The sequence below is a fragment of the Protobothrops mucrosquamatus genome, unplaced genomic scaffold (assembly GCF_001527695.2).
Source record: "Protobothrops mucrosquamatus isolate PMUCROS unplaced genomic scaffold, P.Mucros_1.0 scaffold_247, whole genome shotgun sequence".
Classification (NCBI taxonomy): Eukaryota; Metazoa; Chordata; class Lepidosauria; order Squamata; family Viperidae; genus Protobothrops; species Protobothrops mucrosquamatus.
In genome coordinates, this window is record NW_015386323.1 from 134,592 (window position 1) to 151,899 (window position 17,308).

General features: G+C 43.0%; 1 protein-coding gene across 1 annotated transcript in view; it reads right to left on the reverse strand.

Moving 5' to 3' along the window:
• Positions 1-16,641, reverse strand: part of NOTCH3 (notch receptor 3) — an 82,948-nt gene extending 66,307 nt beyond the window's left edge. Inside the window, exon 1 of the mRNA XM_015830594.1 lies at positions 16,555-16,641. Coding sequence (XP_015686080.1) covers positions 16,555-16,641 — 87 coding nt within the window. The remainder of the gene's footprint in view (positions 1-16,554) is intronic.
• Positions 16,642-17,308: the final 667 nt, after the last annotated feature.

Below are 17,308 nucleotides of genomic sequence, written 5' to 3' on the forward strand. Positions count from 1 at the left end.
CCGAAGTTTTCATAGTTTCCGTATTGTTGCTAACTGCCGTGAGTGCCATTTTTAGTGGAAAGGCAGAAAATAGAATTCATAAATAAATGCCAAGCTCTAGATGTCCTATGTATAACATGGCAGAAAAAGCAATCCCCTCCACATCACATCCTCCCACAAGACAAACTTCCAACCTCTCCATGACCTTTGTCTGGTTCAGCCCTGCCCACCATCCTAACAATGAAAAATTTATTTTTGCCAATCCAAACTCAGAAACTTGGCCTTCACATCACCTAGTTCTCAAGGGCCTCTATATGCTGCTTTGGCAGCTTCAGGATGAGAATCTCCCATCACTTTAGTGCAAATGCAAATTCTTCCAGAGTTATTAAAAACATTCAAGGGTGGCTCCGGAGCAGCGGCTTCAAGCCCTCCTCTGCTAGAGACCGCCAGGATTTCAACAGCACTGCTTTGGAATTGCTCAACCAAGAACAAAGCCCTGTCTATGTCCAGCCAAGCAGCAAGCTGGCGGGGAGAGGAGGGAGGAGGAGGAGGAGGGATTCATATTCCCGGGCATCCACAATCTCCTGGCCTCATGCATAGGACGGAGCCACACATTCCCACGCACTGCAGAACCAGCTGGCTGGGAACATTGTAATAAGCAAGGTCGGCTTCCCCAAACCAGTCAGGCAGCTTCATGGGAGAGTGAAACCCATGCTGAATAATAGCCCTACGTTCTATTTACCTTTTGCAGCAATTATCTCATCCCTGGCATCTCGCTGCTGCACGATTCATGGGCCAAAGCAAGTTGCTGCACGACACCCAATTAAATCATCTTATCTCCTGCTTGCATCTCAGTTTATTCCCAGAGCACAAATTGGGGGGAAAAGTGTGAGTGAGCATGTATGGAGGGGGGAGGAGAAGAGAAGGAATAGATTTCAGGGCACAGACTAAGCCACAGGACTCCCAAGAAGCCTGAGAACTGATTGCCTCAATTGCTAAGCAGTGCACTCCCTATAGTTTGACTCCCAAGATGCTACTTTACAGCCCAGGGATAGCAACTTCTAGGCCCGGCAGAAAGAAACCTGGTACCTTTGGGCCTGCAGCACTAGCTGGAGTGAGTCCGTGGACAATTTTTACAGAATTCCTTGTAGCAACAATAAAATTGTGTAGTCCAACAGAATGTGAAGGAGGGAGACCAGGGGTGACAGCTGCTGCTACTACCCTACATCTGCTCAAGCCATCACACCAAGCCTCTTTTCCCTATCCTGTAAACACAACAGCAGCACATAACAAAAGCACCACCACCAAGACCATTTCATTTTAATCTCAGATATAAAAAATGGGGAGGGAGGGAGGGAAGTCTTAAGATCCAAACCATTCCTCTTCTTCATAATGGCTCCCATCACAAGAAAATGCAAATCCTCACAGTACTTAATATGCTAAGATCAGCACATTTGTCTAGGTACACACCTCTTCTAAATTGTTCGCGCATAAAGCAAAGTAATTAAATTACACCCCTTTTTCAGCTTACAGAATATATTGAAACACACGCTAACCAAATGGGTTAAGTTACACAATATACTAAGTAATGAAAAATTAAACTTAACACTAATCAAGTTCAATATGTCGCGTGATTGCATTTGCTAATTCTTTAGCTGATCCAGTTAAATATATCGTGTGAACACTGCCATTCCGGGAGCTAGTATATTTTTCTCCTATCCAGACAAATGTGTGGGTAGCACGTAACTACACAGGCCTAATATGCATCTATTGCACAATCCTGTTTATTATTCTGAGGACAGTCTTAATTGAATGCTTCTAGTTACTTATCTGTACAGCAAGCATGTTCTCTAAATCCCATTCTCCCTTTAACCGTTTTGTGAACGCAAATATACAGAACTATCCTCTTGACGTGCATACAAGATCGCTAAACTCCAGGGGGGGAGATTAGAGAAAACTGCAAATCTCTTTCCCCCCCCCCCCCCGCCGCTCCCCTCCCGGCGTGGTTGCGGAATAAGATTTCATTTGAAAAGAAAGCTGGCTACAGCACGGACGGAGTGAAGCCCAATCCTACGTCCATGCTCCAGTTTTTCCAGCTGCTCCAAAGTTGAGAAGTTGGAGCTGGCTGCAAAGAAAAGTTTGCTTTAAGTAAATAAAAAGTGTAAGGTTTGTTTCCCTTGTAGCTCAAATCAGTGCCGATGAAATAACGCCGCCCGCCCCCCCCCCTCTTCCACAACCGGTCCAGCTAAATCGCTGCCCCCCCCCCTCTCCCTCTTTTTCCCCAATCTGGAATTAAAACAATGATCGTTTATTTTCTTTGTGGTCGGACTCCAGCAAACTTTTTCCCTCCCCTTCTTCTCACGGGGGGCGGGGGAGGAAGGAGGGAGAGAGGGCAGAGAATTAGCTGAGAACAAGGAAAAGAACTCCAGGGACCCGCATCTCCCGGTCCTGGGAAAGAGCGCTCTAAAACTTGCAGAACGGAGTCTTAATAAAATGACCCAGCGAACTTCTTGGAGAAGTTTGAAAAGAGGAAACGAAGAGGCCATGATCTCTCGTGCCCAGAAAAAAAGAAAAAAAAAAAAAAACCCAAACCCCAAAAAACCGGAACGGTTCCGTCCCAAGTCTCCTTAAAAAAGTCTGGATGGATGGAAGGGGACTCCCGCACCCGATCTGAACCAGCACCCTCGACGCTCCTTACCTGCCCCGAGTGCCAGGCGGGCCAACCCCGCGACCACCAGCCAGCCGCAACACAGCCATGCCCGCCGGAGGCCTGGGAACCGGGACGCCGAGCCCATTCCCCCCAGTTGGGTCTCCACTCCTGCTGCCCCCTATAGATCCATGGAAGGGGCTAAGAGCTAAGCTCAGGCTAGGGCCGGGCACCGAGGCAGCGAAAGCTCGGCGCCGCCTCCTCGTTCCCCGGACCCTGGGAAACTTCTCTTGAGTTAGAGCGGGGCGGGGCGACCCTGCCGCCCGGGGGCGGGGTCCGCACCCAAGCCCGCCTGGCTCGGCTCGGCTCGGCTCCCACGCTCCCTCTTTCCCTACACCCCACGCCTCTGTTGGGCGGGGAGGGGGGAGGCGCGGAGGAAAGGAGTGTGCGTAAAGTCGAAGACGAGCGTGGCGCTTCGCAGGGCAGCGCCGCTTCCTCTCTCTCCTTCCCGCTCTTTGGAATTCGGGGGAAGGGGGGGGTGTTCTGCTTTGCGCCCCTTTACGCAGCCCCGGGGACCTCTGGATGCCTGGAGGGGCACGGGCGCTATCTGAACAGGGAGGCTTATCGCCGCTCCGTTCTTTCCACTTGTGGGTCGTTCGATCAGCAAGATTTGAGGGGTTTCTGGAGGGGGAGGGAGTCAAAAGGATCGCCTAGAAGGGGGCTGAGGCACCAAAAAGCGGGGGGGAGAGGGAACAGACGGCCGGGAAATATCGCTGGGTGGGTTGCACGCTCCAAAATGCAAGTTGTCTTGCATTTTCCCACACACGACCCAAGCAAGGCTTCCAAACGTGACCAAAAACAGTTGCTGTTTTCCTCAGCGTCGAAATCCCCAAGGAGAGGGGAAACTTTCCATCCTTCCCCCCCCCCGTTGAAAAGTGGGGGGAACAGCCCACAGCAACCTCTGATTCCTTCCAACAACGCAAACTCGGCACGCTTGCTGCTGAACCGGGGGCGGGGAGGAAGAGGGGGGGAGAGAGAGAGACAAAGTCTAAAAAAAAAACCTTCCAGAAATTTCTCATTTCTAGTCTTTGAAATGTGTCAAGGGGGTCCACCATTTGGGGGGGGGATTTGTGGTACAAAGCAGACCTCCTTCCCCCAGTTTAGTGCCTCTCGGATATTCTACTACCATCCATACTATGGATGGGGATGATGGGCTTATTACAAGACACTAAAAAAATAGCACCACACTTCAGTCTTCAAGGATTACTAGCAGTTCCCTGAGAATTGCACCATCCTTGCTTTCTTTTAAAATGTGCATGGACTGCACACAGACATAGACAATTAAGAAAGAACCATGAACGCAATCCTGTAGAGAATATGTTAACTAGATATCCCGAAGAGGACATTGTCTACTCATACGGTAGTAAGCACAGCATTGAGAAATGGGAAGGCAGCACAACGAGGATGCTTGAGGGACAGTACAATGTACTTTTTGAGATTTGTGGGTGAACTGACTTTGTGGAAGCGGCCCAAGAGAACAGCCTTCTCAACCAAATATGGAAGCACAGTGGAAGTGTAATGATTCCAATCTCCAGAGGGATACAGCAAAATATATTCCACCCAATTCAATCATCTTTTGTGCTGAATTTAATTAAATTAGATGAGTCTAGGCTTTTGAAATGAAGGTTTGGCTCCATGCTCCACCCTTAAGTTCCTGAATTGTTGCACTTGAATTATTTAACTTCTTTGTCCCTCCTTTTCCAAATGTTGACACTTGGAAATATATACTTGCCTGGCTTTGCAATACTATTGAGGAGGGGAAAGCACTAAGACATCAGGATGCAGCGATGACAAAGAGGTTATGTACCGCATTAGTGGGCCTTGACATCACTCCTTTGCTATGAAGTGATGGATAAATTCAATTTCCAAAATGAGATTTCTACCATGAATACAGGTTGTAGGAACATCGTGCCTATAGTTACCGGTATGCTCTCAGATGTGTTTCTAGGCACCCTAACTCAAATTACATTTTAAAGTAATTTCAATTTTTTAAAAAAATTGAAGTTGTGGCATGCCTCTGACAACGTATTTATTTGTAGCCATGCCTTTGAGCCTCACAAAGATCCCCCTTGAGAATCCTGGGAGGGGCGGAGGGTGGGGGCTAGTTCACTACATAATACTGTCCATGCCCACCCTGGCTGCCTTTTGGGGAAGAGGCAATTCTCTCATGCCAGCTGTTTTGCAGATGCTCACAAAATTGCAAACAAGTCTCCAACCTGAAAAAGTTACTTGTAAAAATATTGGCTGGTGGTTTACGATCTCCCAAATCTAACATTTACTAATACTAAAATCTCTTCAAGACCTGGTTGTATTATCAGGCCTTGCAGTTCCAGAGAACCAGAGACTTGTTTAGATGTCTCCACTAATGAAGTGCATGTCCTCTCTCTCTCTCTCTCTCTCTCTCTCTGCTTGGGTTTTGTATATATTTTTAGTTTTATCTCCATTTTTTAATGCAGATTTTTCTACTTTATAAATCTCTGTTTTTAGGTATGTATTCTTTCTTATTGACTATTGTACACTACCCAGAGTCATTTCTCATGAGATGGGCAGCTGTATATATTTGATTAATAAACAATGCAAGTAGCAACATATCTAACTTGGTACACTGGCATGGGAGAACAAGGTGTTAGAATATGTCATCCAGTGCTTTTTTTCCTAAAAAAAAAAAAAGGTGCCGGAACTCACACATGTCATACAACCCACCTTACCTACCCTACAAGGTTCCATCCAAAAAAGCTGCCGGAACTCCGTTCTGGGCATTCTATGACAAAAAAAGCCCTGATGTCATCTAACACATCCAGAGAACATCTGGTTAGAGAATTCTTCAGGTGTTTAAAATGTTGTGTATATGTTAACGGCAATGTATGAAAAGTTGGTATTGTATAGAATGCCTAGGAAATCTATAGAATGTGTGAGTATGATATGCCTGTGTTATTTTAAAATGCTATATACTTTCGCTAGGCATTGTATATAATACCTGGGGCCTAGGCGTTATGCAGAATGGCAAGAGCTATTTAGGCAAAGTATGAAAAAAGAGTCATGAAAAGGATTAAGGTTAGGGTTAGAGTTAGAGTTAACCCTAACCCTAACTAACCCTTTATTGATAGGACTTGTATGAAAATGAAAGAAGAAATGCACAATGAAGTACAGGACTTTCTTACTGGGAAAAAAAACAAAAAAACAAAAAGATCAGTATTAACTTATTTGTTGCAAGAAGGAAGGCCAGAGTGGCACTATTTTATACTTTGCCAGTTTGCCTTTTGGCATTGCATAGAATGCCTAGGAAATTGTGAAATATTAAGCCTTTCATACTTTGACAGCCCATTTTTGGCATTCTACAGATTTCGTAGGCATTCTATAAAATGTCTGATTTTACACATTAATGGTAACATATACATTCTTTCAGTAATACTCGGGGACAAGCAATGACTTTGGATACATTACGAATCTCTCCTATCTTAATTTTGTCCTGAATACATGAGAAACCATAACTTTATAAGATGTTTTTGGAGGTTTTAAAGTACGAGTATTTTGAATCATGGAATGGAGGGAAGAGAACTAACTGAACAGGAGCAAATCAACCAGTATTAACAGAGCCAATCAAGATTCATAAAGCATGCTATGAGCTGTTCAGTTTAACAATACCCTTTTCAGAAGGTTGTTAATACAACACCACAAATGTTTTGTTTAGAATGAAAGCTCACACAACCCACTGTGAATCCTAGATGGCCCCATGAAAGTTTTTCCTCCGAGATTTGCTCGTAGATTTTTGAAAACGCTCCACTTTCCATACTGGCCTTGTTTAATCTGACATGTCTGCCTATAGAAATTGCCTGTGCCAGAGGGCTAATGTGGGGAGTAAGTACTCTCATCCGTGCTGAAGTCGAAGAAGTGGTAGAACCCGTCTGAGCCAGGCCCACTGCTTGCTACAGGCAAATAACTCACATCTGGCAGCCTGGCTGACTTCCATCCTCACGAACAGAGAGCCGAAGCCAGAGACTTTCAGGAATGTTCAGGCTGCCACTCTTCATGCTGGGTTCCCACTCATCCTTTGCCAAGGCTCTCAGAGGAGGGAAGGAGGCAAATCACACCGCTTCTTTACCCCAAAGCAAAGGCCTGCTAGAACTGGACTTCTCATAGAACAACACCCCCCCTTCCCTCACCCTCTCTTACAAAACTGCAGGAGCTATGTTTTGGTTACATCAGACTAATTTTCAAGATCAGGAGTGAGGGAGGATGGGTGGGTATGGCCTCTGAGCTCCAGGAGCTGCTTAAAATGTACATTTGCAACACAAAAGTCTGTGGGGGCAATCTTGGCCTCAGTTTAGGTGTGGCCTCCCAAAGCCTCAGATAAAATCCTTAAGTGCCTTTAAAGTTGCTGCTGAATTGTAACTTAGTGACTTGGCTTTGTTAACAGGAAGGGGGAGAAGAGGGCTGTCCTGCAAACAGGAAAACTGAGTCAATGACCCAGCCAATTAACCTTAAAGGCCAATTAACCCTAAACGGCTGACTGCCGGGATTAACTAACTCTTTCCCCATTCATGGCAGAGGTAGCATCCTTAAGAGATAAGAGTTAAAAAGAACCTCTCTAGCCAATGCATCTCTGTGGTAGTTTTGAAATTCACTTCCCCATGGACAAATCAGAATGAGGGTTTGTCTGTGAAAAAGATGCAGACACCCCCACCTCCATAGTGGCATCAACCCCACTTTTGCCAATGATTTAAAAAACAGAACTCCAGAAAAAAAACATCTATTTAACTGATTCAGTGTTAATTCTGTTTCGATTTAATTCATTTTCGATTTAATTCATTTTAATTCCATCTGAATTTGGGTTAAATCAAATTTTACTCTGCCCCATCCTTATTTTTTTAATGCTGGTTTGTTATCCTATGCTCAGCAAAATCTGCAAATTTCTGAACTAAGCGTCACATTCTGGGCGTTCAGTCCAAGCCCAGTTAAAATTATCCTATCAAACAGAAATGATCAACCTTTTGCATCCTGGCTAGGCCACACATAATATCGGCGGAGTTGGAAGTCTTGAGGATTTCATGGCTTGGGCTGAGATTTGTGGAAATTTTTAAAAAAGGTTCTGGGGGGGATATTGTTAAATCTGTTTCAGAGTTTGTATCATTTTAGGCCTTAAAACAAGCCACACACATCATATAAATACCACACACAGAGTAACCCAAAGCACATACTCTGCTAGAGAGAAGTTCCCTGAGGATGGGCTCCACCAAGAGTCCAAAAACTCAAAAGACTAAACTTCTGGTCCTGGTGACCGACCCAGATTGGATCCTTAAAACAGGGTTCCTGTGCATTTTCTTTCTCAAAATGATAGAAGATGGTGCTGCATATTCTTAGCGTTTGATGTATTTTGGAATTCTGTGTGATCCCCTGTTTTAACATGAAGCCCTAGAGAGCCTTGGAGAGATCTTTCTGGCAGGCCTTAGCAGATGACTTGTTAGGTTAGTTGATCGGTCTTTGTAGGTAATAAGTGAGGATCGTGACCACCGATTTTTACTTCGTCACACCGGGGACGGTCGATAGAACGGACCATTCACCTTCCTTGAATAACAAAAGAGTGACCATTTTTCTCGTTCTTGGGTCAAGTAGGACGTTAACCAGTACCTCATTCCTTCCCTTCAGGTTTGACAAGATGGTTTCTGTGCCTCCATGAAGACTGAAGAAGAAAAAAAACCCTAGGGAATAAGAGTGCTGGTGGTGCCATTAATGTAGCCCTGTAGAGCCGTTCATTAGCTACAGTTTCTTCTCCCTGTGTCATGTCAGCACGGCCCAGGAGAGAGTAAGGTATGTTGTATGTAGGCATGTACTCATAAATGGGTACAACATTCCCTCATACAATCTATAACAGTGGGGCGAACCTATTGCACGGGTGCCAGAGGCGGCACTCAGAGCCCTCTCTGTGGGCATGCGTGCCGTCGCCCCAGTCCTAGGACTTCAGCTGGGTTTTATAAAACCTTTTTGCTTTAGGTCTCTGCCGCCGTGTGCAAAAAAAAAAAAAAAAGGTTCAATCAGTCAATTTCAACTTCTGCGGGGAAAAAAAAAAGATCTTGCAAAGTTGGAATTGATTGAACTTTTTAGTCCCACCCAGTCTGCCGTTACCACCGCAGCCACGCCCACCCAATTGGCCATGCCCACCCAATTGGCCACACCCACCCAATTGGCCATACCCACCCGGCACTCGACCATGTATAAGTGGGTTTTGGATTGCAGTTTGGGCACTCAGTCTCTAAAAAGTTCGCCATCACTGATCTATAAGAAGCTATGTAAAACTATAAGAAGTATAGCTTTTTAGCTACAGGTTTGGGCTGAAAGCCAGTTACTTTGTGGATGATGTAAAGCTATCCTTCTGGTTGCCACTCGTTTAATCCATAAGGAATTTAAATGATATCTTGTTTCTAGGATGAATGAGGCCACATAACCTTCTGATGCAGACAAAATGGAACTGCTATGAGGAAAACTGGATGGAGAAGTACAACTACAATTGTCCTGAAATGCTAACAGCAATTTAGTATCTCCCTAGAATCAATGTTATTCAGGAAATGATGCTGACAACCAATTTAGCCTAGTACATCAATTGCAATTCTCTCCAGAGGCAATGACCCTTGCTCCAGTTACTCCTACCTTGATTACATCCAGCTTAAATTAATGGACTCATCGGGAACCCAAGGCTGAAACTTGAATACTTATAGGGACCAAGCATTCAGAATAAGTTATATTAATTTTATGTCAGCTGCTTTACCAGTTCGTAACCAAGCTCATTTTAAAGCAAATAACTTAAAGACGAGTCTTAAAGTTTTTAAAAGTTTTTAAAGTTGGTTTGCACAACTAAAGCAAGCGTACTATTAAAGCTTCTCTCTGCTTTGTCTGAGCAAGCCCATTAGAAAGTCAGATCAAAATTTTGAGAAGATGATTAAAACTATGAACCTAGTTATATATAAAAATATCCACCAACCACAGTGCTGTGAGTCATGGATGATTTCCTATTGGCTGGTGATTTCAGAATTGTGTGTCATAACGTATCTGTAATCTCTGAAATGTCTTCAGAAATACATGCCTTTGTGTTTGTGAAGCTCGATATTTTTATGCCTTGTTTTAAATTTCTAGCCTTTTAAAGTGGGAAAAAATGGGAAATATAAAAAGTTAAAGATTATCAGTCTACTAGTAGCATTGATCAAAGTAAGCTTAAATCAAGAAAGAATGAATAAATTATATAGTAATAGTATATTTATTCCTTGTCCAGTCCTAACTACATTGTGTTAGTTTTATTCATGATGGGTTCATACCCTTTTATTTATCATTTTAATGAGACAAGTTATTACAAAAACTGAGAATCCTCAGCATTAACTATTTAGAACCAAGTTCCGCAAAGAACCACTTTCATTCATACAAACCTATCTGGGCCTTAAAATGTTCATCAAAAGTCTCCTCCTAGGCCCACTATCAAGGCTATTTTACCTCAGAGACAGGCCTTTTTCAGCGGTAACCCACATCTATGGAAACCCCTCCTTGATTTTCCTGCTTGCCTTTAAATCAGCAGTTCTCAACCTATGGGTCATGACCCCATTTGGGATCGATCAACCATTTCACGGGGGTCGCCAAGCAAGGCTGTCCGCCATTTTCTTTTCCCTTTTCCGGCGGGTGCCTTACCTCCCTTGGGCTGGGCCAGCTGGTGGTCGGCCTGCTCCATCTCTGCCGCTTGCCAGCTACGCCTCGGCCGGCGCAGGGGGCGGAACCACGCATGCGCGGCGCTCCCAGGCAGGGAAAGTCCTCGACTTACGACCGGTTGGGTAGTCCTTGACTTACGACCGGTTTAGTCCTCGACTTACGACCAGTTTAGTCCTCGCCCTACGACCGGTTTAGTCCTCGCCCTACGACCGGTTGGGGGTCACGGCATTAAAAAGGTTGAGAACCACTGCTTTAAATGGACTTTTTATCATTCCTTTTTTTATATGCAATTGACACTATTTTAATGCAGTATATTATAATCTATCATCACACCATACTATGTTTCTTAGAATATGACTGAAATTATTTTATATGATGTTTTTAATTAAATCTTTTTATATTGGTTTTAAGAGCTTTGTGATAAATACTATAAATTGCCTTGAGAAAATATTTTGTACAAAATATTAAGCAAACAAATGAACAAGTCAAGGAGTCATATGAGAAAGTGTTCCCACCACTGTGTGAAATCTCAATCAAGAAGTTTTGTGTTTCTAAGCAAAGCAGCTCAGAATCAAAACTCCTTATTCTTATTCTACACTGCTGTGAGTCTGTACAGCTTATGTGACTCTGTGCAGGTCCATTGTGTTCTCTCCTTTCTCTTCTAGCTATTCCCTCGGAATAAAATGCCACTTTAGGAATGTCTTTAAAATGAAGGGAAACCACCTCACTATGCTCAATGGAAAATATGAAAACAAAATTATATATAATAAATTTAAACAATTGAGTATATTTAGAAAGAAGTAATTTTACAGATGTACAGTATTAGCAATAAGAGGGAACTGACAATTACCAGTCATTACCTTTTCCAATATAAAATTGATGAAACGAACCTTTATACAAAGTTAAAACCTACGAACACATTATTCATGTCCATCAGGAACTGAATGTTGTGAAGTAAATCACTGGTAAACTTCAATGTTGTCAAGACCTTTTTCACTGAATACTAGCAAAAAGTGTGTTGGCAACGTCGTAGAGATACCACACGTGATCAAAGTTCAGATGCTCGGCATCTATGGTATTTAAGACAGTTGTACTGTCCTGGGGTTGTGTCATCACCTTTTGTAACCTTCTGACAAGCGAAGTCAATGGGGAAGCCAGATTCACTTAGTAACTGTCTCACTTAGCAACAGAAACTTTCAATTGTAGTCATAAGTAGAGGACTACCTGTAACACTACACTTTGTCGAGGAATACCTCTGGAGAACCTTACTTGATTTCAAGTCTGACAATGAGATCATAATGTATTGATAACATTTTGCTGATTTGAAAATTTAAAAGATCAACAAGACGAAGACTGGAAAATTATCAAGCATAATCACAAAAATGTAAATATCTTAATGTGATGCTTTTAAGATGAACCTCAAGATGAAGAGTAGAATAGTTTCATGTCTGTTTCAATCTGTTATATTCCGTGTACTTCTTCTTTTTATAGCTATACATTCTATCACTTTTTAGGCTTAGGTTTAGAATTCTTTTTCAGACTAAAGGCTGAGATTTGGCTATTCTCCCCCCCATACACACAATATTTACCTATTTCAGTAAATAGGTAAATATATTTATTTATTTCCCCTCCCTCCCATATATACACATCATTTCAAATATGATGGGGGTAGGGAAATGTAACCATAAATCAGACACTGTGTTTGGGTGTGCATGATAGAGCCAGAACATATATCAGGGCACCAAATCAAAGCAGCCCATGTTTGCCATTCATTCTCTGGGTGTCTTCCATTGAGTCCTCATATGAAAAAAGACTGTGAAGTGGGCGCAGCAGGTTTCCTAATTAGTCTGCAGATTGTGTTGCCTTCACATCTACCCGTATAAGACATTCAGCGTATATCCTATGTGTTGTGCAAGTTGAGCCTAAAACACTTAATGGAAACATAAACTTTAAAAGAGATGTCATAATTAAGGAAGTACAGGTCATCCTCGACTTACCGCAGTTCATTTAGTGACTATGTGAAGTTACAACAACACTGAATAAAGTGACTTATGACCCTTTTTTACACCTACAACCGTTGCAGCATCCCCATGGTCACGTGATCAAAATTCAGATGCTTGGCAACTGGCATGTACTTATGACGCTGGCAGTGTCCTGGGGTGTGTGTGTCATGTGATCACCTTTTGCGACCTTCTGACCAGCAAAATCAATGGGGAAGCCAGATTCACTTAGCAACCATATTACTAACTTAACAACTGCAGTGATTCACTTAACAACTGTGGCAAAAAAGGTTGTAAAATCAGGCAAAATTCATTTAATAACCGTCTCATTTAGCAACAGAAATGTTGGGGTCAATTTTGGTCGTAAGTGGAGGACTACCTGTTATATGGAGGAAAAAACAGGCAAAGAAACCTTGTCCAGATCAATTGCTTGAAGAATGGTTCCTCTTTAATGGGAGCAACCTCTCACCCAAAGCAGGATGGGCAGCACAAATACTGACAGTTCATGGAACATGCTGCAGATTAAACCCCTTCTGGATGAAATATAGCACAATGAAACTTTCTCATGCACAAACACCACACACACATCCACACACACACACATCCACATACTATTGTGAATGAGCCTGATAGCAAAAAGTAAACAGTCATGTGTCCATTAGCTAATAATAAATCATTTGCCATCTAGTTAGGTTGGAAAATTAAACAAAGAAAGCGACCTGCTGTTATCAGCAATCATATTATTGATGTAGTTACAAGGCAGATTACATATTTGAATGTTACATTTCAGGAGGAAACTGAACAGATTGCTATACTGTGCAGTGTCTTAGATAAGAGCTCTGTGCACAAAAGGAACCAAAACTGGAAACAGGAAGAATATAAAGTTAGGCCCTCCAACATAATTGCTTGCAATTGTGGAGGATTCACAACTTTAGAGGAGTACCTTCCTTGGAAAAACAATTGACAGCTTCAGATCATCTGGGAGGGAGGGAGGGAGATGATGTGTCATCAAGTCATTTTCAACTCCTAGGGACCACATAGATAGATTTTTCTTCATGATGATCTATCTCTAACCTGGTCTGACTCACTGTAACTGAGTCTAACCATCTTGCTATGGATTACCCTCTTCTTCTCTCTCTTTCCACCTTTCCCAGAATTAGAGTCTGCCAATTTATGGTACGGCCTGTTTGATTCTTATTTTGCTTCTCTACTTAAGCAATTAAAAAGACTAAAACTGAAAGTAATTTACTTTCCTGTTTACATACTTTTGTCTTTCTGATGCTTTAGTAATGCCATGCAGTTGTTAATAGTGCAGGAATAGGGAATCAGTGTGAAAAAGCTGCTAACTCCACTTTCCACCTATATCCACTGGATATAGTACTAACATTTCTCCTGAGCCATCTGAGGGATTGCGGGTAAAGGAAGCTGAACATCACTGCTGGCATTTGGAGATAATGAAGGCCAACCCACTCTATTTTGCAACCAAGTGTTGTATTTGTTTTGTTGCTTCACAGGTTTTCCTCCCTGTAAATGATGTAGGCCCTACGAACCTCCCTTTTGCTTTGATCTTCCTTCCCAAGGCTCTGGGCAAGAATGAACATTGTCAGCTAAACAGGCTTTTGTTTGCGTTACATAAGAAAAAAAAAAAAAACAGGAACTTGCCTTGTACCCTCTTGAGCACCAGTCAATTTAGCTCTGCCTTGTTTGCATAGAATGGCACCAAACAAACTTTCATCATTCAACCTGAAGGTTGCAGGAGTAAAATATATGTTCTATCATCAAGATGCAGCTCCATCTTAAATGCTTGGTCCTCAAGAGATTACAAGGAAGGTGGATCAGAGAGCAGTCCTTCATTCCATCAGTGACAATTGTCCCTTGTCATCCCTGAATATTGTCTTTTTTAAGAGGACAATGGATCCTACACATATAGCCCATCCCCGAGTGGCTACTTCTCCCACAAGACACCATAAGTATTTATATCTTTGAGAGCAGAAAAGGGAAACAGGCTGCCCCTCAAATGGTTTCCATCACCAGCATCATTAAACCTAGATGAAGTTGAAAAATAAGGCAAGCTCCACCTACAGGCTGACATCTGTCATACACCAGAGGAAAAGAAACAGGAAAAGGGAGAGAAAAGAAGAAGAAAAACAAGTCTAGCATTTAATGCTTATTGTTATGATGGTGAACATTTGGAGAACAATGGAGTTAAAATAGCAGCTGAGTTGATGAAGACTCTCCTCCTTTTCGTTGCAGCCAGATGTCATAATGAGCCGAACAAGCATTACAGTGGGAATAAATCATTTGTTACACATCCATGGATGCCCCAGGAATCACAAGTTCCATGGTTCGTTTTTTAAAGCAAAAGCAAGCACCCACTTGTTCTCTGCTGGATGTGAATACTCTGATCCCAGCCAAGTTAATTTAGTTCAGAGTTTATTTCCCATGTTCTGCAGGCACATCTGGCTTTGGTGTGCCACACTGTAATTTGCCTAATCAAAAGCTATACCCGTACTTTAATTTGTCAAAAGAAAGATGCTAGATTCAAAAAAAAAAAAAATCAGGATCTTACACTTTAAGTCAGACGCCCAGATGCAGAACAAATGTTTGTAGCTGTTGGGTAGTTCAGGAAAGTCAAATCTGGAATTCTGGGACACTGTATTCACTCTTAGGATATCATGATTCTGAGTAAAAAGCAGCACTTTCCTGAGCCGTAACATAGGAAATTAGAGCATGTTTTGGTGATAAGTAATCTTCAGGTTCTTTCTTACATCATAGCCTGTCATATATAGCTCAGATAAGAGAGATGTTTATGGTTGAGATGAGGGAGGTGGTGGTAGAATGTGTCAGCATATAGAAAATTGAATTTCAACTGGCTCCCTGCCAGCAAATTCATCTGGTGGAAACTAGAATGACCTAAGAACTTCTATAGATTGAGTTTGTTTCCAAAAGCTCAAGTTCAATACTCAGTTATCTGGGAAGAGTTTGAGCTGGTTACTCCCAAGGAAGTGGACAGAGTCTTCAGGGCTGAGAGTTCTGCCACCTATATTTTGGACTCATGACCCACCTGGTTGGTCAAGACCTCCCAGGAGGTACCGTGCTGTTGGGTCCAAGTAGTCATTAACAGCTCATTGCAGGGCCATTAAGGGGCCATCCTTGAACCTGGCCTACAGGTGGCAGAATGGCAGTGGTGCTGGATGAAGTGGATTATGCAGACTTCAGGCCAGGTTGAAGCCCTGAAATAAATTGGCCACACTTGTGGATGACCTATGGAGGACTTGTGACAGGGGTGGCAGATTTCAGTCCTGTTGATCATAGTATCCTTCTGAATTGCCTCCAGAGTTTGGGGGCACTGTTGGGCAATGGCTGTCCTCCTTAGTCTGTGGCCAGTTCCAGTCACTGTTGGTGAGGGAAGACAGGTTAAGCCTTGGGCCTCTGCAGTTTGGGATGCCTCAGGGTTCAGAGCTCTCAATAATTCTTTTCAACTTTTACACAAGACTGCTGGGGAAGGTCATCTGATGACACAATTGCACATCTGTACCCTTGGCCAGCCCTGGCCTGACCAATTTCACATTTGTATCCCTGGTCAGCAAAGCAATGCTAGTGTTGACCCACTGCCTGGGGGTTATAAGGGGTCTGAATGGGGAGAAACTGACTCCAATTCAATCTTAGTAAGATACAGTGACTCTAGGTATTTGATCCTCCTGGTCTTGGTGATGGGTTACCTCCAATACTGACCAGGGCAGCACTCCCACAGACAGAACCTGTATATAATATGACGGTTCTTCTGGACTCCCAGCTCCTGCTTGAGGAGCAGGTGGGAACTGTATCGGGGGGTCTTTGTACAGATTTGTTTTTGCAACAATTGCACTTATTTCTGGACAGGGAGGCACTGTTCATAGTCACTTTCATTCTGGTCACTTCATAGTTGAATTACTGCAATGTACTTTAGATGGGGCTGCCCTTGAAGACCACCTGGAAATTACAAGTGGTTCAGAATGCACTGGCACATACAGTTCTGGGTGTTCTAATGTTCACCCTATTGCACTGCTGCTACATGAACTGTACTGTCTTCCACTTTCTTTCCAGGTACAATTCAAAGTGCTGGTTATCACTTTGAAAACCCTGAATGGCACAGGGTCAAGTTACTTGTGGGACCATCTCCCCTGGAAGATATCTTACCTGTTTAACCAGGGCTGAGATGGCGTACTCCAGCTCCCTTCCCATAAATGTTGTCATTTTGACATCCAGGAAACCCATCTTCCCCATGGTATCTCCTGCCTTATGGAACACTCTTTCCCTTGAGATCCCTTAACCTGTTTAACCAGGCCTTCACCATCCCAGGCTTCCAGAAGGCCTTAAAAAGCTGGCTCCTCCCACAAACACTGGGGTAGAGTGAGGCTGGAGTGCAGTGCGATTCAATGTGCCAGGATTTTTGTAATGGTTTGTATGCTTTTTTTATATTTTTTATTTGTTGTTCTGTGAGCTGCCAGGCTATAGCACATTCGATGGGCAGCTGTATACGTACTCTAAATAAATAAATAAATTAATAAAGGATTCATCTTCTGCAATTGTGTTAAATGGAATCATCCTGAGGGAAGGAAGATACTATGAGCAAAGAAGCAAAGCCAGGGGGACTTAGGAAATTTACCTCCATTCTGCAAAGGTGAGGACTCTTCATAAGCTTGCAGCACACATTCTTCCTCCTGTTCCACTACAACCATCACACACACACACATTCCGTCCCCCCCCCCCCGCCAAATATTTTCTGGCTTTCAGCTACAATCACAGAAGCTGGCAACTTTTGTTTTAATGGAAAGCTGATATTGAGGAATCCCAGCCTTGTGCCAAAAGCAGATTGTACCTTCAAAACTCTACAGAGGACATTTAAAACTCAAAATACAGGGAGTAAACGTTCACAGACTGGTGTTAGTGG